The sequence below is a fragment of the Phaethon lepturus genome, unplaced genomic scaffold, assembly GCF_000687285.1.
Source record: "Phaethon lepturus isolate BGI_N335 unplaced genomic scaffold, ASM68728v1 scaffold14666, whole genome shotgun sequence".
NCBI classification, from domain to species: Eukaryota; Metazoa; Chordata; class Aves; order Phaethontiformes; family Phaethontidae; genus Phaethon; species Phaethon lepturus.
The window spans coordinates 743-26,466 of NW_010544254.1; the positions used below are offsets into that span (position 1 = coordinate 743).

The window sequence follows — 25,724 nt, forward strand, 5'->3', positions numbered from 1 at the left end:
GATAAAAAAAGGCACTTGCTATTGGCTATTTTTCTTACTTTCCTTGAGTACTTTTCACAGTCAAGCAAAAAAGTGATTTATTTTTCTTCCAGTAAATAAAAAAAAGTTATTTACTGTTCTAGCATTTGTGTTTATAAAGCCTTTTGCCTGCTGACGAGTTAAGATGATCGAATTATTCTTCTGAATCCTACTTTTGATATGATACAGACATGCAAAAGAAATACCACCGGTCCTTTACATAGTTGAACACAACTATTTGTCTTATGTCATTTCATATCTCATATGATTTCACACATGAAATAAATGGAACAAAACCAACAAAAATTATCGACAAAAGTGTTTTCTTTCCTGCTGGCTGCAGAGTTCCTGCGGACAATGTTTGCGCAGTCGGGCCCAATCCTTGGCAGCTCCCTCTGCCTTCAGCAGCAGCAGCAGAGCTGGGATCTAAACACAAGCCCCAGCACTAGATCAGGTCTTCATTCCTGAAGGGTTTTTTTTTTTGAGAAGTTTGTAAAATCCATGGGGATTTTTTAGAGGTTTGTAAGTCGGTCAACATTACCTTGAGTTAACAAGTTCATCTCCTAAGTCTGACTCAGGGAAAATAATGATTTTATGTTTTATTTGCCTGCTAATGAATTAATTCTAAAATACTTAGGGAGGGGGAATTGCTGTACTTTTTACCGCTCTGCAATCTGTTATTTACCTACAATAAAGGTCTTTAAAAAGCTGGAAGGAAAAAACAACTAAAACAAGCTTTTGCATAAGAATAGTGAGAAAACTGTAGGAAACTATTTCATTTATTTAAGTTAAAGTCTCAGTTTACAGTCCTCAAGATTTTATCTGGGTAAAAAACTCATTAAAGAAGGGACTCCAGATTCAAGACAGATTAACTTCTGTCTTCGAGACTGCAAAGAAACTTGTAGCCTTGGCCGGTCTATCACAGCTGCACCTTGGCTGTAGTAAACATCTAGCAAGCGAAAGATGTCAAAATTAGAAGAGAACATTTTGTGCCATGATACTCGTGTTGCTGTTAGATCTGTCCCACGGCAAGTCACTGGTGCAATACCCTGCTTCCATCAGGGTCTCTGGCTTGTTCGCTTTTAGAAAATAAGGCTGTTTTTCAGCCACTGGTGCAGTGAGCGTGCAGGCAAGGAAGAAGGTTAGTGTAGCTGTAAAATCTGCATCATTTCCAAAGAGAAACACCTTCGCATTTCTCTAGCTTAATTTGCAAGTAGTTTGCAAGTTAGGACAGCCATAAGGAGGACCCTCCCTTGGGATACTATTTCTATGCACAGGATTTCACCTATGCAAAATAAAGATGAAATCGTGGGATCACTGCAATCCGCGTGGTGATGAAACATTGGGACCTCTTCAGATGAAGACTTTTGAAGAGGTGGCCTTAAATACAGCCGGAACGTGATGGTTCATGACAATGCCCTTGGAGCAGCAGTGGGCTGTCACGTAACTAATACAAATATAAGGTCAGTCCTTTGGGGATATTTGATGTGACATTCGAGTCCAAATACTGAGCTCACAATTCCGTGAGCACCGAGGTTTGTGAATTTTCTGAGTTCACCCACTTGTCTGTTTTCCCTGCATCTGTGCTGGATTTTCTATTTGTTTCATTGTGTCGGAAAATGAATACCCGGTATGATCCGGCCCTGCTGGAGCCCAGCGCCCCGGCGGCCAAGGGGATTTGATTGCTAACATTCTAGTTAGGAAGATGGATAGCATAAAGGGCATTTGATGGCTGAGCGATCCTATAGATAACGAGTGTACGAAGGAAGAGTACGTGGTGACGATTAAGCCAGTGGAGGCCTATGTAGGGTTTTTTTAATGTCTGTACTAAAAACACATTTACAACACATTTTTAGCTCCTGTAGAATTGTATATATGTGCCAGAGAGTATCTGTGAGTATTTAAAACCGTAATACAATTTGCTGTAAGAGACGGATCCTGATCCTGCCATGGCTCCACAAGGGAGGCACCTGTTGAAGTCCTCGTGTGTGCCTCAGAGAGGGCAGGTGCCCAGGGTTAGCTTGTAATGATCCCTCCCAACGCTGGGACTGTGGAATAACTTAATTGCAGCTATTTTACATGCATAACTAGCCATCCTGGCCTGTCTTCATTCCCATTTATTTTCTCCCAGGAGATTTGTAGCAAGAGCAGTTTATTAGCTATGAAATATTAGCCAGTGTTAGAAATGGTGCTTAAAGTCAGTGGCAAAGGCCTTCTGGTTCGCTGCAAGAGCCACAGTTTCATTCTCTGTGTATAAATAATGTTGGGTTAAATAAGTATTTTTGGCCATTCTTCCCTTTGTGATAAACTTGAAATCAGGAAAAGTGGAGAGGGTTAAATAGAGCCTTGTCTCTCACTGCACCCAGTAAAGAAGAAAAAGTTCATTTGCAGCTTAAGTTGCCTCAAGACTGAAACGTGGGCTCAGCGTTGTCCTTCACTTCAGCTACAGTTAAGCACTTTGTTTTCTGATACTGGTAAGTGAACTTAATTTCTCTGAGATGCAGTTTCTTACAGGAACTAAGGAGTCGAGTCACAGCTATGAATGATGGGTTTGCAATTAATTAGCAGCTTATCCTGAGCATTTTTGCGTAGGATCCCAAATATTACGGTAATGGAAAGCAATCCACTTTAGGTAGCTGGAGCGTTCTCTGAGGGAGTGATTCCCTGAAACTTAGCCCTGGGAATTAGAGGCATCGATGTCAGAGCAGCAGGCTGGGGACATGTGCTGGGATTTCATCATTTTTCTAGGCTTGCCATAGTCTGGTGCTGTGAACTGACATTCAGTTTAACCATGAACATGTGGCAGGATGTCCTAATTAAGCAAATCAGTATTTAATGTTGTTAGCTTCTGCAACATAGCTTGTAGGTATCATGCTCTTGGCTGTTGCTGTCTTGGATGCTCACAGGAAAGTGAAATCCTTCCTGTCCCTCTACGAATCTTAAGCAACACGGAGGAAAAAAAAATTCCTGTCTGGCCCTTAAGATCACAATGATCTGATAGACACTGTAAAAAAAACCAAAACAAAACCCAAACAAAATGTACATGCTGTGCTGTGAGGAGAGGTGACCGCTCCTGCGATGCGTGTTCCCCAGGTACACCGCTTGCCCGTCGGGTAGAGGGCATGGGCTTCATTGCAGCCCCTCACCCCCGCCTCGGCGCAGCCCCTCACGCAGGTCTCTGCGTGTCAGAGCTGGCTGAGCAGAGGGTCAGAGATTTGCTGGCTCACGTGCTTGGCACCCCGGGGTTAGTGGGAGAGGAGCCGTGCCCAGCGCTGCGTGCGAGATGGAGATCCCCTTGGGGACAGACGTGGCACGAGAGCCAGACCAGGAATTCTCACGCTGAGCACGACAGGTCTGCAACACCTGCAGACGTGCCGGTAAAAGGCTGCTGCTTCCGGGCCTTTCGGGGTCAAGGGTGCAAATGAGCTATGTTTTATATACCAAGGAAAATTTGGGCTATGAGAGGCTGTGTATGAATGGCACGTTTGCCGAATGGCGTGTTGTGTTTGCACGCCAGCCTGTGGCCCAGCTGGGCCTCCTGGGTGCTCACCGCGTGACTCCGAAACGCCGCGACCTGGAGGAGGAGCGCGTAAGAGACCCCCAACGTCCACGGCAGAACAAGGCAGCTGCCGGTGAGATTTACTCCGTGCCTCGTGCAGGCTGAGAGCAGGGACACCCAGACGGGCCCTCCGCTCCTCCGTAAACTGCGCCCTGTTCTTCCTTCCTCCCGAGCGGTGGCCATAACAGATCCCGCTGGTCGGATTGACTGGCTAGCACAGGTCTCCCAAGGTTGGAGCTAGCATTCCTCCCCTAAATGCGGAGTCATGGGGACAACACTGGTGCAGGGGCCCCTCTAATGGAAACATTTATTTTTTTTAAATGAGTTGTGGTAGGGACAGCAAATGGCCTCCATTGTAATGAGGTGGGGAGAACTGGGGAAGACTGCATTTACAGGGCAGTTTAATCACATGGATGGAGCAGCGTGTTCACCTCTCCTCCTTGCTGGGTCATTTCCACTTGGAGCTCTGCAAACAGACTGTCTATTGAGCAGTTAGTATTCAGTGCTGAATATTCAATACTAGACTCTTGTTTTGGTGAGTCTTAGGCAAAAAAAAATAAGGAGGAAAGAAGACTTCTCTTTTTTCTCATGTTCCCTCCCTGAGTTTGCTTTGCATATTGTTCAGAGGAGACTGGAGGCTTCTCAGAAAGGCCAGGCTCCTAGTTTTAAAAGCACTGGTCTAGTTTTGCAGTACTTTCTAAGGGGTGGGAAGAGACAGTGTGGAAGGGACTAAATCCATACAAGGTTTATGAATCTGTAGGTCTAAGCACTTCAGGACTGAGTGAAGACTTTCCAACAGACACATTTATGTTGTAAACTTAATAATAGCATGAAATGCTTGCTCTATTACACAGATTAGTTCTGAGAGGTACCAATCTTTGTGGGGGCGTGTTATGATGATTTATTAATGTTCTCTCCATTAGTTTTGGTACACAGATATTCTCTGGGTGCATTTTGAGAGCTGAAAGAAATTTGTTTCTGTCTAGTTAGTGCCATATTTGCTCACAAAAATGGTTGTAAGTAATGTAATGGCTGCATCCTTTGAGAGTAGTGAGCAACTGCTAGGTTTGGAACAGATGTGCATAAAGTGAGGAAAAGTGGCCACCATTTGGGTATATACAGTAGTATCTCTTTCCTTTGATTCACACTCTTCTTCAGTCAAGTGATTGTCTCCTTCTTACTGCTATGATTACATCCTGACACATGAGTTTTCTTTGCACATATGTGTCTGTCTTTTTCTCTTGTTCTTTGTCTGCCTGACCGGATGCTGTTTCCGATGAGAGATACTTACCGTAGTCGTATTTCTTCAGGAGCTGACCTCTTCTCTTCTGATTTTAAAAAAAGATCTCCTCTCTATAGTTACTCCTATACCTTATTTTTGACCATGTCCTTTTCTTTGTCATTCATTCTTTTGTTTCCTTTCCTTTTCTTCTTCACCTCCTTTCCAACAACCAGCCTTTTCCCTCTTCTCTCGCCTCCCTGAGCCCCACAGTCAGCAATTTCTTCCATCTCTCACTCATCTCGCATCTTTTTGTTTTGTCATCTTTGTGGGCCTGTCTTGCTGATGTACTACCATTTCTGTGCCAAATTGGCTTGTTTGCTGGATTCATCAGCTCCTGAGGCAGAAGGAAGTATTTCATGGGCACTTGATGCAAATCCTGTTTCTTGTTGAGTCACAGGCTTCCCGTTCAGCCAAATGACTCCAGCCTTGTGCACTGGTGAAGTGGAACTGAAATAAGGACTTGAGGGTTCCATGTCTTCTCATGCACATTGGTGAGCTGAGGGACCACAGCAGCAGCCAGGAATGTTTAACCCAAGAGCTAGTGAGCAGAGACTGCTGTAGAGTAGGAGTGTACGAGATGTTGTGCTAGGTACCCAGCAGTGAAGCCCCTCCTCTTATGAGCTCTCTAGTGTGCCTCACATTAATTCTATAGAGTAAGAAATTAACGAAATATGGGGCAAAAGGGGCATCAAGAGACTGCTCTTTTTTTCTGGGAGAGAATAGGACTGGCAATAATCAGGGAGTGTGTTTGCATTTTCTCAGAAGGAAACATTGCAGCTAAATTGGAGACTGATAGCATTTACGTTGGTTCATGCAGCAGACCCTGAATGACTGAGGATCTATAACACATCATGTCGTAGAAGCGTGAGGGTACACGTTGCTGTATGCAGAGTTGGTGCTTGGAAAGCACGCATGTGCAGTTACCCTCCCGATGAAAAGATTGGCTGTGTGTCGCACACCCATGTAGGTTAAGTGCTGCAGGAGAAGTGAATTGGTCAGATACTGGTGCTTTCACCAGCTTAAATGATCCTAGGTGAAAATGAGGAAATGTCACTGCACTGAAATTGGACCGGGTGACGTTCTCTTCCCTGTTAAACAAAGAATGGCCTTGATGCGGCAAAAATCAAGTGGTTGTTTACTGGTCTGGTGAAATTTACTTTTCAAAATAAAATGATAAATAGCATCTGTCTGTGGCTACTTCAAATTAACATGCATACTGAGTTTGAAATGCAATAGCAATATGATATGTGATACCAGAGAAGGGAATGGATAGGACTTTGAAGTCCCGTCTGATCTGGGTTGGAGGCTGCCCTTAAATGCCAGAATCAATATGCAGAGGAGTCCTGTATTCTAGGCTTCCTGAGTGTGCTTCATCTACATTTGGGATGCAGCTTCTTAATGAGGAATATTGTTGACAGGATACTTCAATTAAAGTATCACGTTTAGGTGAACTTCTGCATAGTACACAGAAACAAGAAAGGAACATCTCATAAATTCCAGTTTTCCTACCCACGTATTCTAGGCGAGTTAAAAGATGATGAACCATGGTGCTTTTTGTTATATCAGTTTAAATATGCAAGTTTAAAGCATGCCAATTTTTTAATAACCCTTATCAAATGGGTTAACAGAAAATCAATACTAGGAGTAAAGACCTGGCTAAACAAAACAAAAGAGCTCTCACAGGTCCAAGAGTCATTCTTTGCATTCTTATGGTATCATGGTGAATTTCATGATGCTTCACCAGAACCACGAGTCAGAGAAAAAGGACAAAAACATTCCTGCCAACATCTAGTAAGTGCCCTGGACCAATGTCCGTTAACCCTGAAATAGTTCCAAGAGAACTGTATGCCAAGAAACAAGAACAAAAGAAAGGACTGCAACAAGAGTGCCTGACATTTTGCTCTGTTGGAAACGAAATAAAAAGTTAGATTAGCAAACAAAGCACCAAGGTATCTGGCAGCTTGTCAGGATAGCAGCTCTACCATCTGCACCAAGGCCATGTGTCACTGTCATCCCTGAGGAGCAGGTCTCTTGGAAGAACAGAAGATGGCTATGCAAGACCAAGGAGGACACTGGCATGATTTCCCGTGGAGCTTGAAGATATTCCTGACAGCTCACATGCACTGTGACTGAAGGATATGTGTCTTGCCAGCTGATGGCAATGAATGAGGCAGCGAGGAGCAAAACCAGGCACTGGTCCACCTTGATGGTCAAAGAGGAGCTGTTTTGTGAAGGAGGAGTGTCTATGTGATGGAGTAATGGGAGGGAACAGCAGTTGGATGATGACTGATATGGTCTCACAAACCTTTCATTTGACAATGGAGAGGAGGGAGATTACATCACCTATGAAAGCCTAAATCTTTGAAAATCCCCGTGTGTGTGACTAGCTGTCCCTAATAGCTTGTTCTGCTTGATTTTATTTGATTTTGGTAAGTTTTTAATGCACTCCATGGGAGCCACTGCTGCCCAGCTCTGTCATGTAACAGGCACATGGTTGTTCATAACATTGTGCAGAGGCCAGACTTGGAGATCTTGCTCAGGTCTTAGTTTTACAGTAGATTGGCGTTTCCGAGAAAAGGTGATTCTCGTTTGCTTTCTTTTGAACAGTGTGGTTCTTGAAAAGCTTTGAACGTGCTGCTGTAACCAGCCCTCGCAGAACCCCATCAGCATTACGCTTCTCAGGTGGTGGATGTACCTACAACCAGCAGTGCTGTGCTGCAAGGCGTGTGGGAGGGTCGGAACATGAATCCTCTGCTTCTAGTCAGAGCAGGTGTGATGTGCAGCAGTTACTACAGCAGGCTTTGAATAGTTGGAGGGTCAGACTTCAGGTTTATCTCCTACTCCTTACCGCTGACAGAAAGGGATAGTCTCTTTTGCTTTTAAGGGACTATTTTAAACTAGTGATTTGTCTTTTAAGTCGATATGACTACTTGAACCAAGACATTGAAGTGTTGCAAGGTGTAGTTTTCATTTGTGCCAAAGAAAATCTTAGATGCACTGGCTCATTTTTTGCTTTACTTTCATTCACGTGGCAGTTAGAAACTAGGTTTGCAGCACACTAAGGGATAGTCAGGGCAGACACACTGTTCAGACGTGATGAATTTAACAGCTGTAGAGGTTAGAAGCTCTCTGTCCACAGCAATGGTGCCACACAGACAGCATGAACAGAGGGTTTGTTGGGTGGTGGCATGTCTCAGACCATGTTCAGCAAGATAAGCTCTGCGGAGGAAAACCTCAATGGATCATGCAGATCTTAGCATTTATTCTGAGGCAGACAACAGGAGAAGCTGTCAGGGAAGTGATGGTTTTCCTGAAAAAGAAAAGATATAGAATGTTGTCCCATCAACTCCACTGAAAAATTTTGTAATAGATATGATACCTGGTTAGCACCGTGGGCTAGCAAACTAGAAACGGGAGGTTCCATGACCTTCAGTCAGCCTCCTGAGCTTCTGAGGTACTGCTTTCACCTGCTAAATCTGCTGTTTGCAACCAATTTCTCTTGGCCTAGCAGCTCAGATGAGCAGCTAGGCCGTGTTGCTGGCCAGCTCAGTACTGAGGCACTCGGCAAAGAGATGCTGCAGGAAGAGATGAGTAACTCTTCCCTCTGAGAACAATGAACAAATAACTCGGAGGGGTGCTAAGACTCCGTATGCATAACAGGAGTTACTCCTCTGTCACAGGAATGGTGAAATTAAGTCTGTCATCACTTCTGAGTATTAATTTTTCCGAAAGGTCCTCTTTTAAATCTGTTAAAATTTGGTGGTCCCTTTATATTTGCATTATCTACATCTTATATACCTTTGCTCACAGTTACTTACTACTTTTTTTCTACATCTGCCTTGAGGAACTGGGGAAAAAAATTACAAGAGCAGCCATGAATAAAAATGAGTCGCACTGTTGCAGTTCTGCCATCCGAGGTGGTACATGGCTCAGGTAGTGGTTTGGGTCCTGGCAAATGTTCTGTTCTTATTCCAGTGGTAACTCTATTTCAGTGACAAGCAAACTTCTGTGGAAAAAATGCTGGTCTGTGTGCCGATCACTAAGTAAATTGTCATGCTTGTTGGCAAACTGCTTTAAAATTTGGAGTATGGGAGCCAATCTAGACCTGAAGGCATATGACAGGGATTTCCGTGCATCTGCTAGGGCTGTGGTGAAAAAAGCCTATGGTGATTCTGCAAGCTGATACTGCGATTGCCAAAAGCCTTGACTGTCTTTCTAGGACATGGGGGTTCTCATCTCGTGCAATTTCAGAAAAAACAGCGATTCACCATTATGCCAGTGATACGACCACATCTGGATCAGAGGATATGGCATAACTGGGGAAAACCAGTTCTGTTAGTACCACTGTCGGGTAGTGAGGTGAGGCAAAATGCAGGTCAGATTAGGTGACCACAGAGTTTCATTCTGCCCATAAAATCTCTTAATCTCCCTTTGGGCACATGCACGCACATGCCCACAGGGCTGCAGCCCCTCCAGCTGCTTTTGCCATCCTGCTTGGGTGTCGAGCAGGACACGGTGGGTCTCAAAGGCCAGGAGAGGCTGTGATGACAGGTTGTGCTAATACTGCAGCAACTCTTAACCCTGCTGGCAGGACAGCTGCAGAAGCCGCTGCAATCAGGCCCACCTCCTCTTGCCCTCTGCAGAGTGTAAGGTGGCTTTTACTGTGCTCTGCACAGGTGGGAGCAATGAATGCTTTCTTTTCTGGGCTGAAAATAGGCTAAGCCACTAACCATTATACAAACAAGAGGGTGTAATTATCTCATTAAATGTACTGGCACTATGCAGGCACCTCTGCCGCATTCGCTCACCTCAACTGAGGCTCTGTGCAGGGAGGAGCCTTTCAAAGGTGCCTTCCAGGAGCAAACGCTTCCTTCTGAAGGAGATAGTGAGTCAAGATAATTTGTCAAAGATATAGTTAAAAAACAGTTCATGCTTCTCTTTTCTGATAGTTCATGAAACCTCCTGCCCCTGAGCAGCTCTCGTGTGTTGGCCTCTATTTCGGGGAGTCCCAGGTCTGCCTTCCCAGCTCAGTGTTTGAAGAACCATACAAATAAAAATATGCTTGTTGACATATGAAGAGAAGAGGAGCCTTGGCGGTGACGAAGGAAAGCCATGCAGGCCTCTGTTCTGCCAACTTTTGAAAACAAGCTGAGTTTAAACTTCTGTTGTTAAAAGTGTGGTGGGCACATTTAACGGAAGAGGAATACTCTCATGCTTGAGGTTCAGTGGCTGTGTCAGTCTTAGCAGGATGAGGATGAAAAAGAGCAGAGGCAAAATGAGGACCAGAAAGAGTTCCATAGTGCTTTTTAATCCATTCTTTAGCGCTTCATTGGGAACAATTTGTATTTTTTGTCTGTGTCATAATAAGTTAGTCTGTCAGAAAATTGACACTGGGAAAATTATTGTAATTTGAATAACCATCTCCTTTCTCTCATGTTGGAATCCTGCAGAAGAGACAATGTATTTGTATTCAGTAATGATATACAAAATTATATAACAAAAATGGTAAGGCTGAGGGACATAGTTGTGTGCTTCATTATAATTCAGTTTTGATCTTTGCGAAATTAAATAGTTGATACAGTATTTAAAGGTGCATCTTCAAAACACCATTAAATACACCTTATTTGTATTCTTTGCTAATAAGATTGTAATAGTTTCTATACTGTGTCATAGTACAGAGTTATCAGTATGGGACTACACTACCTTTTACTACTAGATATTAATTAATCTATTTATTTTGCCCAGATGTTTTTTGGCTAGCGCTGATCCTTGCTCAAACCTCTGTGCTGGTACAGCTGAGGGTACAGTATGCTGGGGCTCAGGGTGGGAAGGAGTCCCAGAGAGCAGGGAGAGGAAATGCCTTAAGACTTGATACACTGAAAATGCAGCGAGTAAAAATACATCCTGCATGAGACAGGGATGTATTTCCTTTTGTTCTCACAAGCACTTCCCACTAGAAATTTGGGGTTTCTGTATTTTGTGTCAATGATTCATCATTGTTATCAGGTCTGACAGGCACTTCTGCTTAATCACCACCTGAACTCTCCATTATTCCATGACTGTTCCTGATGTGAAATCCTCCCTGTGTGACGTTTGCAAGGTCCAAGTGCAATAATTTAGGCTTTAATCACATAAAACTTTCCATACTGTGTGACTCAACGCTTGTCTAGAACAGTGGCGTAGCGTGATTAGCGTCAGCCTTGGGAGCAAGCGGTGAAGCAGCACCAGGGTTTAGCCACAGGCGTCTTCCTCCGGCTCTGCAGCCGGGCTGCCTGGGATCGGCGGCGGTGCAGCCGCGTTGTACACCTGCGTGTCCTGAGGACAAGAGCATTCGATGTGTACAGGGCTCTACCCAGTCGGTCCGTTATGCTGGGGCAGGATCTAATGGTATTAACTCTGAAAGAACTTCTAAAAGTCAGGCTTACTTTTGACTTCTTGTTTGCTTGCCTCTTTCTCTCTCTTTTTTGTTTGTTTGTTTTATTTTAGGCAGGTGCTATCATATCTGGGATCTGTGGGCTCCTGAAGGGAATATTTTACATTTCAGCAAAACTGTGATTGTATTTTCTTTTATACCTGAAGGTATTCTTATTAATATTGGGAGTTGCAAGCTTTGTAAAAACTTTTTTCTTCATAGAAAGATTAAAAAATATCTACTTAGTAAATGAAGGTATTTATTAGAATACTTATTTATTTATACTTGCATCACTCAGTTTATGAGATAATACAGCCTTTAAATAGTTAGTTGGTTTCATCCCGTTTTGTCATCTGCCAAATAATTTGACAAATTTGCTGTAAACTCCCTGACATTTTTGCTCAAAAGAGTTAGTTTTCTTCATTCTTTGCTGCCAGACAGGTCATGTATCTTTTCAGGCTTGAAGAATTTCTATCAGCTATTTAAATGCAAGGCCACAAAGACAAAGCCAGACTCAGGCTGCAGCGAGCTGAACTGGGGTGATTCAGCACCAAAGGAGCTGCAGCACCTAATTAAGCAGTAACTGCGCCCTACTCCAGAGACTTTGTATCTTGCAGCGTGAACCCCCTGCTTTACCCGTGAAAAAGGGGTATATGTGCAGTTATCGGAGACAGGATGTGAACAAGGATGGTGAAAACTGTTACGGAGTGACTCTTAAAAACTTTTTTTTCCTACTACTTAAGCAGGGAACATGATTAAAGATGGCTGCTGCCAGTTCCCTGCTGCCGAGGGAAGAGGATGCGTCCCAGCTTCCCAGCTTGCGGTGCCGGGAGGAAAAGAAAGGGCAGAGCTGGGCATCGGTCTCTCCTTGGCGCTAATGGCAGCCGCCTTTGCTTGTACTCCCTGCAGCTGGGCTCAGAGCCAAGGGAATTATATACAGCCATGGCTGTGCACTGAGAGGAGGAGGAGGTACGGTAATCTTTCTCAAGGCTTCTTGCACCTCTCGCTGGGGTTGTCCTAGGCAGAACGTTTCTCTTCACCTCAGAGTGATCCGTGAGGATCCAAGCTCCTGTCCCTCAGCTCACGGTACTAAAACGGGAGAGGAGAGAGGCTATTAGCTCAGTTTTAGGGCAGTAAAAGAAACCTGGCACGAAGCAGCCATACCGTTGTGTTGGCCCTTAGACAAGAAGGCGACACACCCCCACCCAATGCAGCTGAGCAGCATGAGAAGGGAAAGCCTCGAAGTCGGAGGGGCTGCAGGCTTGTGGGTCAGTAACTGGGCAGGAGCTGATTAGACAGCACAGGCCTCGCTGGCAAGTTTCAAGTTGTGGTGTCAGCAACCTTAAAGTGATTTTTATACAAGGCCGTGTTGAATTTGATGGGAGAAGAAATATCCTGAAAAATCTATTGACAACGAGTTATTTTTGCTGATTTTCAGAGAAGTACCGCAAAGGAGCAGGCTATAGGGAAGAGGCAGGGGGGGCATGAGGCTCCTTAGGCACGGGGCAGTTTTGATGGTGAAGGAGGAAGACGCGCACAGGGACACGCTTGTACCGATGGAGGCAGCACTGCAGCGTGCTCCTGCTGTGAATATGCGGGCAAACAGGCAGAGGGAAGGGAATGGCGTGGAGCTGCCACAACCTCTCGTACTCTGCCTGAAAACCAGAAGTGCACAAAGCAGCGGTACCTGGAGTCTCGTGGCAGGGCCTGGAAATCAGCTCTGAAGGGCTGGCAGCAGACCCTTTCTGAAGGCCTACGCAGATGCCGTTGCCCTTTTGTTTGTGTGGCAGTGGAGAGTGTCTGTACAGGGGAACACACACAAGTTTGTGCAACTGCCTGGGTTTAAAAAGCAATTTTTTTCTGCAGGATGTGTTTGGCCATGACTATTCATATATTTATTTATTGGCACCTAGTGCTGAAATGAAGTCATACCAACTTTTACCTCCTATAAACCAGATGGGCAGCTTTCCCAGGACACTGGGCTTCTGCTTTCCCTTCAAGCCTGCGGCTGTGATGGGCTTTCTCTGGCTGGCAGATTGCTGCCTGCGCTGCGCTGATGTGTCTGGGAGGTGGCTTATGGAAAGGAATCTGCAGCCATTTCTGTGTCTTTGAAGGTGTTTCTGGCTCTGGCGGTTTGCTGACAGCGAGGCCTGTTTTCCCTTATTTCCTGTGCGTCTCTTCACCCAGTGGGGCTGTTGCCTGTCGTAACTCGTGGGGTTACCTTGCAGCCTTCCCACCTAGTCCTTTCTCTTGCTTTGCCCACAGGGAGCTCTGTGAGCGTAAGTTCACTTCTGCCCATGTGCATGCCCTTGAAAAATAATCTTACGAGGGAGGTCAGTTTATTGTAGCAATGTACAGGGGCTCCAAACAAAATCAAGGACTCATTTCATACTTTCTCTGAGGAAACACATAGGCAAGTGCAACTTTTTCTCTGAAGACCTGTAACAGCGAATTCTGCTGACCCGGTGCATCCTCTAAGGTCATCAGGGGAATGTATGTTATAGCTTCCAGAAAGAGGAACGGCAGAGTCAAATCAATGTAACGCTGTCCTTCATCTGCCTGATGGAAATAAATAGAAAGTGAGAACGGAGGAGGACAGGAGTGGTTGAGTACCCACTGCGGAGTGACAAGGGTTCGAGTAGCTCAGTGGCGGCTGTCTTGCTACGTTGGACTCCTACCAGCACGGGAAAGGTCTCGGTGGGGCCTGGGACTCCACCAGGGTGAATGGGGTTGTAGGGCTGGACTTCAGAGAGCACGCTTTGAGCCCCGCTGTACCAAAAATTTACATGACTCGATTTTACACACATCAAAACCAGTGGATATATTCGAGTACACAAGTCTTTGCCAGACTAAGACTTAGAAATTAATGCAATTTATGTGTTTCAGTTGCCCACGAGAGGAATTTTTTTTTAAGGTATCATGTGATAGGGAGGGAAGAGAATATCCTGAGGAGCTTTGTTATATGCATAGAAGTGTTTCAGCCTCTGTCATTTAAAAACAAACAAAAAATGAAACTAAAAAGCAACAGCTAAGTTTGAAAGCAAGAAAGGATTTTCTTGTAAAATAACCTCAGACTGAGCATGTTTTAACAGAAATGTTACAGAACACCATCTGTTGAAAACTGGTGCTTTACTTTGTTTTATATGTTGGAAGTTTATCTTTTTTATGCAAAGACAAACACCAAAAAAGAGCATCTTTGTTCTTTTGCAGAGAGTTGGATTGAACGATGTCTCAATGAAAGTGAAAACAAACGTTACTCCAGTCACACCTCTCTGGGGAATGTTTCTAATGATGAAAGTAAGTAACTTGTCATTCATTTAAAATGAGTGCAAATGTGTCCGAGTGCTAATTTCCTGCTGTATTTTGCTATATCTTGGCGATATTTTTAGTACTCTGTAGTTTGAAGAGTCAACTCAACACATCCAGTAGCTTTAATAATTTTTTTTCTGGAATATTGGCTATTTTGCGTTATTTAAAAGGAAGTAATACTATCTACTAGTTAAAACAACCAGAAGAATTTGTGTGTCACTGAATAAAGTTTGGATGACCTCTAAAATGTGCTGTTACTACTAGCTCATGAGTAAAACCATCTGTTTTTCTTTGCACTGGTGAACACCATGCATTTGAAATATAGGAAAAATTGTACTGTTTTTCAATACTACTGTATCACATCGTACACATAAAATTTTTATTTTAAGAATTAAACAATAATCAGATCAAAAAAATCATATATTAAATCATGATATTGCTTCATTTTTAGTCATAGAGATGAAACAGTTATAAATCTAGCTGATTTTAAAATTGCTATTTTTTCTTATCTTTTCTAGTTATAGTAATTTTAGATCTTGATTTTTAACAACAGCAGGTAATTAAAAAGACACCAAAATACCGTAAAATAACCTAATTGTTTCTTTTTAAAATTTTAAGACAATTTTTAGTTTACCCTTTAGTTTTCCCTGTTTATGCAATTTCTAATTCTACTTAATTTGCCTAAAGCAAAATACTCTTCATGTTAGTTTTCCTCTCATTACTTCATATGTTAGTTCATGTTACGAGACATTAATGCAGACTGAATTTTTTAATTCAGACACACATTTTTGTAATTTTCAAGCACATAAGTATAGAAAACGGATTTTAAATCACTTCTTAATTGCTGAATGTCCCTTTTACTTTTTTTGCATTTTGAGAGGACTACTTTATTTTGATATCACAGTAAAATTACATGCCTTGCAGCACAGTGTTGTAGAGGATCATGGCATTTGCTATATTGGGGCCCTACTTTTATTTGTCCAGGGATCTCTTCTGAGGCAAGATGTCTTCTGAAGAAGAAAGGAGGTGTTTGTTAGAAACATGGTATTTATTCATGACTCCCAAGCTAACAAGAGTGGATGAGAATCCTTAAAGACAGACAATATAACTTGGACAGGTTTGGGTTTTCTGGTTTTTATAAACTAAGGAATTGGAAATGAGTTAGTTTCTCTTTAAAAATAAAGTTGTAGTGAATTGTAGTGAAAACCAAAGAGTATCTGCTTGTTATATTGCATTTTACGAGAACCTGTGAGACTTAGCAAATTTGTTTCACTCTGATGCTACTGAGAAAGTGATGGAAAGAATCTGTAATAAATGAGACATGATTTCAGACTCTTAATAGGGTCAGAATTCAGGATTCAACCCTATTGACTTTAGCGAGATTTTCCTTAGACTCACAGTTCAAGACAGTATTGTCAGGGTAATTATTTAGCACCACTAGCTATATTAAAAAAAATTATAATGTCATAATTAGAAATCTCCTTCTGTGTTCTTTCTAGATCTGTTACCCTAAATAGGTTGTAGCAGAAGTAGTGGTAGTTTGTTATATGTGCATTCAGTTTAAATGCAGGCATGAGAAAACTTCCACATATCTAGGGACAGTAAGAAGTGGACCTGCACGGATTAGCAAGAGCAGGTATTTCAGACATTGGCATTGAGAAGATCAGATGGTTGTTCTGATACTGTTTTCTGGTACTGGAATTAAGGGGCAAGTGATGATAATGAAAGGCAGCAAATTTAGAACTGCTAAAACAAATAAATACATTTATCCCACAATTTGTGTGCAGAAGACATTGTCACAGTATGTAATAGAAACCCAAATGAGAGTGAGAGTTGATTTCATCTAGCATCCTTTTTAATAGCCAGTTCTTCCAGATGCTTCTTTTGCAGTGATACCCGCATTTCTGTGGTGCAGATAAGAGAACTAATCCACCTGAAAAGTCATCCTTGTTTTGGGAGGTGAGGGGGAGGGGAGAGCGTGAAGACGAAGGAGTAGGAAAGAAAAATAAGCCACTTGCCCAGCAGCAAGGAGACTAATAATCTGTGAAGTTCAGAACAAACTAGAAGTTTCACCTTAGAAATCATTATACTATGATTGGTCCTTTCCAGCCCTTGAGTTGTTTCTAATATTTCTCTAACAGTGCCCACACACCAACCAAGAAATTTCCAAACCATCGTGTCTCTCTTTGTCCAGCCTCTGTCATACATTTACAAACAGCAGGAGGCAGAATGTTTTGAGAAAACCTATGTAACTCTCTGAGTTCTTCAGAATGGTGGTCAAATTGCTGTTGTCATTGGAGCTCCAGTTTTCATCTGCAGCCAGAAGAAGGCATCATCCATCTTTCTCTTGACTACTTTTTTGTCTCTAAATACATTATGTAGCTGTTGGCTGGACTCTAACAGAGAAAATGTGGCTTTGGTGTTGGTAGGTTTTTGGTGGGGTTTTTTTTTGCCTTGCATCCAGTGAAGACTATGAGAATTTGCACTGTGAACTGATAATGTTCTCACTCAGTATCCTGCTTGCTCTTGCGACTATTTTTTTCCTGGATGTTTTTAGAGTTCATAGGGTTTTAGGACAAGAATAATACTTTTGCTGTCTCCTTTTCTATAGTAGAAGTATGCTACAGAACTGTACTACAGGCTACAGGAGTCCTTTCCAATCTTCTATTCTCATCCAGACACCTCCAGGACTCTTGAACCTGCATTGAACTGTGAAGGGAAGCAGCAACTCACAGCTGTGGATTCCTATGGTCTTGCTGCTTCTTGGGGTGCTTCTTACCCTCTTGGAACTTTTTATGACCACTCCCAAAAGACAGCTTTTACATTCTAATATAAAAATTCTAAGTAAATTTTATTTCCATTTCAAGTTTTTTAAATAGCCTTCTTTCCACTATTTCCACACTCTACATGTTAGTCAAAAGATCCACAGGAAAAGGGAATGGTACACCTCATATCTAATAACTAAAAAAAAAACAAACCCTCAACATTTTCTGTATACTTTTCTTTGAGCCAGATTCTCCAAATTGAAATAGGGGTCTGGAAGAATACAATTCAAGGATTTTGGAAGTTTCAGCTTCACTTCTCTGGGGAAGGAGTCATGATGTTACATGATGAAGTGGAAGGGTTGCTTGTCCGATTGTTTGCATATTAGATATGCAAATGTGTAGACAAATGTGCAAAAGTTCATAGGTGATAAAAGAAAAGATTCAGACTACTTTTTGCACTTCAGAAGCTCAAAATCCGTGTTCAAACTCGCTGAAATGGAAGATTTATCCAATAGTTTCTTTTTTTGTTTGAACTAAACTTCTTATTCTTCCGTTGAAAAAAATGTTTAAAAAAGAGCTACTTGATTTCATAGAAATTTTCCTTGGGAAAAATTCTTTCTTTTTCAGTCATACCTACTCAGTTAGAACTATGCTCCCATGTTTCTCAGAGGTTTTTAAAAAATCCCACTATTTTAAAAGCATGGAATACATGCTAATGAGCCTGAATCTTATTTATGGCTACATGTAAGTAAGAGACAAGGTAGCTTCTTACTATCACTTAATTTTAGCTAAGGACAAATCACTTCTGAGAACAGCCAGACCATGGACCACAGGAGCTACAGAGGAAGACGCTATTTCTCTGAAAAGTGTGGAGGTATCTGAACTAAGGGAAGGATTTTATCCATATAAAGCTACTAATAACATATTAGCTCCTCAGATGTTCTCTGAGACACACAGAGGCAGCACTGGAAAGTACAGTACTCTTTTATTGTGTCCAAGTGGAAAGCAGAGCTTTAACTCCACTTCAGTTATGACAAACAGACCAACATCAGCATTTTAGAAAAGGGTGTACTAATGTGGGGTCCTCCCTTTGTGGATGTTCCACTTACTGTGTTTAAGGCAGCATGCTTGAAGAGGTGCTGAGCGTAGCTCCTATTGCCTCCACGTCTTGGTCCAAGAAGCAAGAAATCCCTTGATCTGTACTTAAAACCAGCCAGCAGAGTTAAGAGGATAGTAGTGAGAGTTCAGGGAAAGCCACAAACATATACACAAGGTAAAAAGAGAACTCTGCTCTGGTGGCTTTGAAACAGAACTTTGGAAGGAGAAAGACAGAGCTTTTAGCAAAGAAACTTCCACAGAGTTTGGGAAGAAAAAGATTCTCTCATATCTCTGGGAGCCAAGAAATACTATTTTTCTAGTACATTGATGATCTGTTTTAAGTATCTTTGAAGGCCTCTTCCCTGCTGAGAGTTTTACTTGCAACTGTCTAAGCTATTACCTGCTTTCAGCTTGGGAAACCTTCACCAGGTTTCCCACCCAACCAGGTACCTTGAAGATACCTTCTCTTGGAATGCCAGTAGTCCTCCTACTGGCAGCGAACACATTAGATCTGCTCCTAGCAAATGTTTCTCCCTGAGGTGCTGTGCAGCTGCCGTATGTGTGAACACCCGCAGCCGAGCATCAGGAGCAGGGTTTTTCCTTATGACTTCAAGTCCTTTTGCATTGATCACAGAAGAATTGTCAGCTCTGTTCTTTGACAGTGCCTTGAAGCAAAACTGCTTTTCGGTGTCTTTATTTCCTTTCTTTACAAAATAGAACGGACTGTAAAAGTGTCAAATTTTAAAAGGTATGGGTTCATTTTAATCTACAGTGTTGTTCTGATGGGGACTGATAAAATGACAGGCCACAAAGTAAGGAAAAAAAGCATTCCTTACTTCTTTGATGTGGTACAAACAGATTTGGGAAAAGACCTGAGTCAGGAGTTATGCAAAACATTCCCTGCTCAACAGGGAAGACATTAAAAGTGCCCTGCTACCACCTAAAATATAAGCAATAGGGATATTTATTATTTTCTGCTAGTTAATTATCTGATTAGATCATATTGTTAAACTATACAAGATAGAATAAAGTGCTTGTATATGTAATACCAAAAACTTGTATTTCTAGGTCCCCTCCATTCCTATATCACGGGCAATTCTTTCCATCTGTTTAATAAAAACGTGAAAGTTTTCAGAAAATAACTATTTTAGCCAACACCTAGTGAAAATGAGAAACATTTTGGCTGACAGCTGGTCCATTGGCAAAAAAAAAAATCTGTTTTCTGGTAGTAGATTTTGCGGATATACAAGCACTAACTGTGGAAAAAGTAGTTTTGCTGAAAATCCAGTTGTTCAGTGGATGATATTTTGTTGGAAAATGGTGCTTCAAGAATTTTTTAAAATAAGTTCAAAGTCCATTATTCTCCTTCTTGGTTTTAAGGGACAGTTAATGAACAATGCTAAAGAGTTTTTTGAAGAAGGATCCCCAGGAAGCAGACATACCTGATGAGGAAGATTTAAATGGTAGTTTATGACCTTATTGGTAGTTTGTGTTGTTAAACCAAATCTTTACATGGGAGGAGCTGAGTATAGCTGGCTTGTAGTGTGTCTGAGGGCAGGTTAGGCAAACCACCTGCTCACAGGTGCTCACTCTTAAGGTGAGTGAAAAATAGCTGGGGGATGAATGGAAAGGTTGTAAAGACCCTAATGTAGTATAATTTAGATATTGGCTTGATGTCTGATAGAGCACCACATGTCCAGGGGAAAATTAAGTCTAGTTAACACAGGTGAAAGCCATCTAATAACAGACCTGTGAGTACTAGCACCCTTAAATCAAGAAAAATAATACAAAGTTTTATTCTGGGGAAGGGGGAGTAAGTACCTCTTGGTTTCACTGGCAGCAGTTTAGGATTTCTGCACCTGAGTTAGATGAGGGGTTATTTAGATCAGTGGCTTTCAGCCTTTCCAATTGGCATCTCCCTGGCAACTTCCAGCGAGGTAGAAACCAGTTGCATACTGAACTTAAACCCGTGGATGGTAGGCGTTGATGCTGATGTTGAAAATACCGATTAAGAAAACGGGTGACTTTCACCTGGGAAGCAATAACCTTAATTGGAAGGAGAAGGCGGTGGGGCACAGGAGGAGGACTGGGCCCCCAGGTGCTGCTGATACCTAAAGGTAGCAGCTTTGGTGGTTGGACCTTGCTGTGGCGTCTTCCTCCCTGCAAGAGCAGAGGCCCGAATCCCTGCGGCCGGTAGAAAGGTGCTGCAGTGGCCTGTGTTATGGGTCCCTGTTGGTGAGGCCTGCGCACCCCCATGACTGCCAGCTCTAATTTTTATTACTAAAGCAGGGGAGACCCCCTGCCCTAGGCAGCACTTCACCCCTGCAACTCTTTGCGGAGGCGTATCGTTTTTAACTTTCACTTTTACCTCAGGAAGGGTTGGGAGGCCACTGGCTGCTGGGCACCCACAAGGCCTTGGCAGGCTAGGCCAGCCTGCTCACAGGTGAAGGAAGCTGCAGCAGTCCCCGTGTCCCAAGCCCGGGGAGCTGCCGTAACTCCCTCTCAGCCCTGCTGCCTATTTTTTCCTGGGCCAGGTCGATGGGGAAGCCATAGCAGGACGCAGGACGGGACTGGGCTCTGTCAGGCCACCTGCCTCTTGTCCCTCCAGGGCAACCAAAGAGCCTTCCCTACAGGGGCTTGCTCACCCTCCCAGCAGGTGCTCTCACACCTCTCAGCTGGGCTCCCTCATCCCTTGTTGCCTGGAAAACTGTGAATCCCAACCCAGAAGGCTCTTCCCACCTCAGAGCAGGGCAGACATGGCCAACCCCTCCTCCCCAGGGGAGGCTGAAGTCAGGCATGCTCTTAGGCTGTCCGTGCTGTCAGTTAAGGGTAAGAAGGGCAAAACAGTCGGTGTTGTGAGAAGGAATGGCCTTGACTATTTTATCCACTCAGTGCTTTAAATCCGCGCTGCACGGCTCTGCCTCCCACTATGGAGAAGACGTTTGTCCCGCTGCCGGCGAGGCCAGGGGCCATTGTTGAGCATCAGTGGCCCACAGCAGCCACGGCCGCTCAGCATTCAAGCGCTGTGTGACGAAGGTTTGTTGCATGCCGACCGTTTGTTTAGGAAAAACAAATGAAAAACACAATTTAAAAGTGATTTGAAATGTGTATGTTGGTCCTATGCGCTGAATAAAAGCGGGCCCCTGAAAGGCAGGGAAGGAGTGTGCAGTCCAATAATTAGAGGCCTATTGTCATGTAGATGCAAGAGGGGCTGCGCACAGTGTTTGCGGGTAACTGTAAATCCAGATTTTCCTGACATTCAGGGGACAGGCCTCACAGGCTAAAGGATGTTCAGTTAACACAACTTGCCCTATGTGTAACAGAAGAAATATTGTGGTGCGAGGGCTGAAGACAGCGTTTTCCGAAGTGGGGTTTTATTTGTGTGCACGGGTTCTTGGGACTGCACAAAAGGCCTCCCAAAGGGGTCTGGTGTTCAGAGGAGATAGCCCGGCTCCGTTAAGGTTCAGCATCCTAAAGGCTCACTTAAATAACTTCTAAAAGTTAATTGTATGAAGAAATAAAACTTGCAGCATGGTGTACAGGTGCAGTGGTTTACCTCATTGTTTAGGTATCAAAACCTTTTACACTTAAAGCTGTCATCAGGGACAAAGTTATTAAACTATCAAACTGTGTTTGGTACAACACCCTTTCCCAAAGAATATCCTTCTGGAGATGCTGATTGTGCTTCACTCTCAGCTTTCACTTAGGAATGCTTTATATGCTTTACAAATCACAATTTAATAGGAATTATTCTAGACATACTTTTAAATTGTTTCAAAGAATAATGTGAACTGGAAAAATCCAGTATTTTAAGCCGGTTTTGTTTTGATTCTCTTTTTCTTTATTCATCTTTTATTCAAGTTTTGGAAAGTCAGCAAATCAGAGAATTACCTTGGAAATAGTTAATGAGGAATACTAACATTAAAATTATCTAAAAAAATAAAGTATATTATAGAATGTTTTTAATTTCAATTTTTCTTGTTCAGAATAATCTTCATAAATTTGTAAACATCTGGTATATATCATATGTTAGGATCACAACAGTGGATGAACCCCATTATGTTAAATGCCTCATCTAATACAAATCTTGGGTAAGGCAACTGTTACCTTAAAACAGGTGAAAGTGTTTTTATGTTCTCACATCCTGCTAGAGGTCTGAGAGTCCCCTCTTTTTTTTTTCCCATATAAACTTATCCTTTCCAATATTCGTATGCACCACTCTGATCTGGCTAGCAGTGATGTTTGCAAGCTTTATTGCCTTAAGCAGTATCTACAGACACTAGCTTAGGAAGCATCATTATTTACATTTCCACAATTTAGCAAATATTTTGGGAAAGCTTTGACACTTGAGAACATTTTTGATCAGATATTTCCTTACCAGTTCACAAATGACTGAGTGATACCCAGTGAAATGACTGAGTATTTTTTTGTTTCTTAACAGATGAGGAAAAAGAAAATAATAGAGCATCAAAACCACACTCAACTCCAGCTACGCTGCAATGGTAAGATGCTTTTTAAAAAAAAAAAATCAAAAAAACCTGTTAGTGTTTTTCTTATCTTTTTCCCAGTTGAAGTGAATAGAGGTCTTGGACACCTTACACAGTTCTATACATACTTTCACTGCATGTGTTTAATTTGCTCATTAGCATCCTGTACAGCATTTCCCAACACATGTCTTACTCTTATGGGATTTGTTTGAAGATAGGAAACCTCTGATACAGTTTAGAAGATCTACTTGGCATATTTGTTTGCTACCTTGCCAGCTGGTGATTTGTGGTTTGTCATCATTGTTGTATTTATTACGGAAAGAAAACTAATACTGAGATTTTTTTCAAGATTCATGTTTGTTTCAGTGCATGATGAAGCCCACCTTTACTGGCTGTTTTACTGAAATGAGATCTTTGTAATTTAACATAGAAGACAACAAAAGAAGAGAGAGAGTTTGAGGTTTGATTAATTTGCCAAAATCCCTTGCAAATTTAGTGAGCAGAAAAAAGGAAGGGTAATTATGAAGAGAGAATGGGGAGAAGAAAGTTTGTGAGTCAATCTACTGTGCTATTAAAAATGAATAAATGCTCTTCGGTGTAATTTACAGCAGTATTTTTGGCTACATGTTCTGTAACGTTGCATATACTTCTGACAATCTCTTTCTATAGGTTTTCACTTAGACTTTTGTTGACTTTTCCCTTAATTTAGGTTTTTAATTCTGGTTTAACTTTCTTAATATTGTAAGTGATCAAGCATCTTTCAGGAGGTTCCTTGTGTGTGGCAGAACAGAGCTCTGTTACAGAAAATCCTCGGAGTATACTTATCTGAAAATCTGTACTTCTTAGCTTGCTTTAAGTCTTTTAAAGAAAGGCCTTTACTTCACCTGTAAATATTTATCATAGTTTTCTGGATGAAAACATAGATTATTGGGGGGAAAAAAAGTGATTTTTAAAGCAAAATGTTAGCAAAAATATTTTTCTGCTTCTTTCAGTCTCTTAGGAGACCTAACTGAAAAAACAGCAGAGAATAATTAATCCAGTGATTTTTTTACTCTTTTTCTCTGCCTGTGAAATTCTGTGATTTGTGAAATATGGATAAAGAGGTTTATAGATTATTTCATCTGTATTTGCTCTTTAAAGTTGATAGTTAAATTTTAGATTTAAAAAAACCCACAAAACCTGTGGGTTGATTTAGAATAGGTTGCTGCAAGTATTCAGTGTTCTGCCTTGAAGAAACTTGCAGACACTTCCAAGTGCAAATACTGAAATATGCAAATATAAAAAAAGGCATTTCATTCTGAACTATTGCTTCTTTGCACCTATTTGCTTCACCAAAGTGCTGTTTTTCAGAAGTTCAAGAAAGGTGAATAAAGAAGTGAAGTGACTACAGGCAGAGAGAAAATTGTTAAAATAATGGTGAAATGTCATAGATGTATTTTATTATTTTTCCATTTTTCATCTGAACAACTTCAACACAGTTCAAACAGGATAACAAAGAACTACCTAGCTAAAATAAAATAGCAGGCAGGCCTTACCCATCCCAAATTCAGAACAATGTTTATTTTGCAGTAGAGTCAGTTAAGAGTCTTTTCCAGAGGAGCAAATAACGTAGTAGCCAAGAAGTCAGAGTTAATTAGAACATGTCAAGGATACTGTTCCCAACAGAAAACATGCAAATACTGTAGACAATCCTTTGCCAAATACTGCCCAGCTTCCCCAATCGTAAAGGTTAGTAAATCCCTAAACTCCTGGGATATTGAGCCCTGTTGGAAGGCAGTGTGCACGCTAATGCTCGTTCAGCAGTGTTTACAATAGAATCCTAGAATTTTCATTCTGAAAAGGCTGCTTACATCATCTTCCCTTCCCCCTTGCTAGTGTACTGGCTTAACTACCTGTCTGTTGTGTTATGTTTCTTAAGCATTTAGGTAGATCAGATATTCTCCCAGTTGAGTCTTTTGGAGCATCTGCAATTTCCTCCATTCAATTTTCCACCCAAAAATACATGAGGGAACAGAAAGCAAAGAAGAATCAATTTTAATTTCTTCAGCTGGTGTCAAACTTAATTATTCAATTGGCTCATTTATTAGTAGACTTGTAGGTAAAAATTTCCCAGCTTACTAACCATACCATAGAACAGTTTTCTGGTGGTTTCCACTGGCTTTTTAGCCTATGTACTGCAGTTTTGAATTGGTATTTCCTGCAAAAAATGTGATACTGGGTTTGTTACACTAAAAACAATTACAAGCTCAAAGGTTGTGGTCAAATTGCTTTGTGTGAACATGTGGAGTTTCCACTGTTCTGGAAGAACAGACACATTAGCATCAGGTTGTTTGTACCAGCAACCCATGGGTCAATAAACTATTGTGGTCAGCTGTACAAACTCTGCTCTGAGTGCTTCTTGTAGATTTAGCTTTACATGTTTGACAGTTTAGCCTGCTTAGGCCGTAGACCAAGGTTTTGCACAGTGAAGAAAGACAGAAGACTAAATTTACCTGAATATGCCCTGGATAAGCCTGTGTCCCACCCTCCTACTGGAATCTCTGGGCCAGATTCAAGTGATGGAAGTGGCGAGGTAAATTATTGACCAGATTTCAGGATAAAGTATCAAACTTGCCTTGTTCAGGCAAATGGAAGCACCACGATTGTCTGCACTGTTTGGTGTCTGCCATGTTAAAGCTGGTTATGTTTTTACTGTCAGATGCTACTATTGTTTACAGCTAATGAAGGCAAGAGTGTGTCAGAGAACAGAAACAGGAAACATAAGTAGCAAGGAAAAAGGAGGAAAGTAGTAGGG

The 25,724-nt window shown here is 42.0% G+C and overlaps 1 protein-coding gene across 1 annotated transcript in view; it reads left to right on the forward strand.

Annotated features, from left to right (window-relative positions):
- Positions 1-3,140: 3,140 nt before the first annotated feature.
- The window catches only part of RFX4 (regulatory factor X, 4 (influences HLA class II expression)), an 87,270-nt gene continuing 64,686 nt past the window's right edge, over positions 3,141-25,724 (forward strand). The window contains exons 1-4 of the mRNA XM_010288622.1: positions 3,141-3,395; positions 3,536-3,650; positions 14,482-14,568; positions 22,885-22,945. Of these exons, the coding sequence (XP_010286924.1) occupies positions 3,141-3,395; positions 3,536-3,650; positions 14,482-14,568; positions 22,885-22,945 (518 nt within the window). The remainder of the gene's footprint in view (positions 3,396-3,535; positions 3,651-14,481; positions 14,569-22,884; positions 22,946-25,724) is intronic.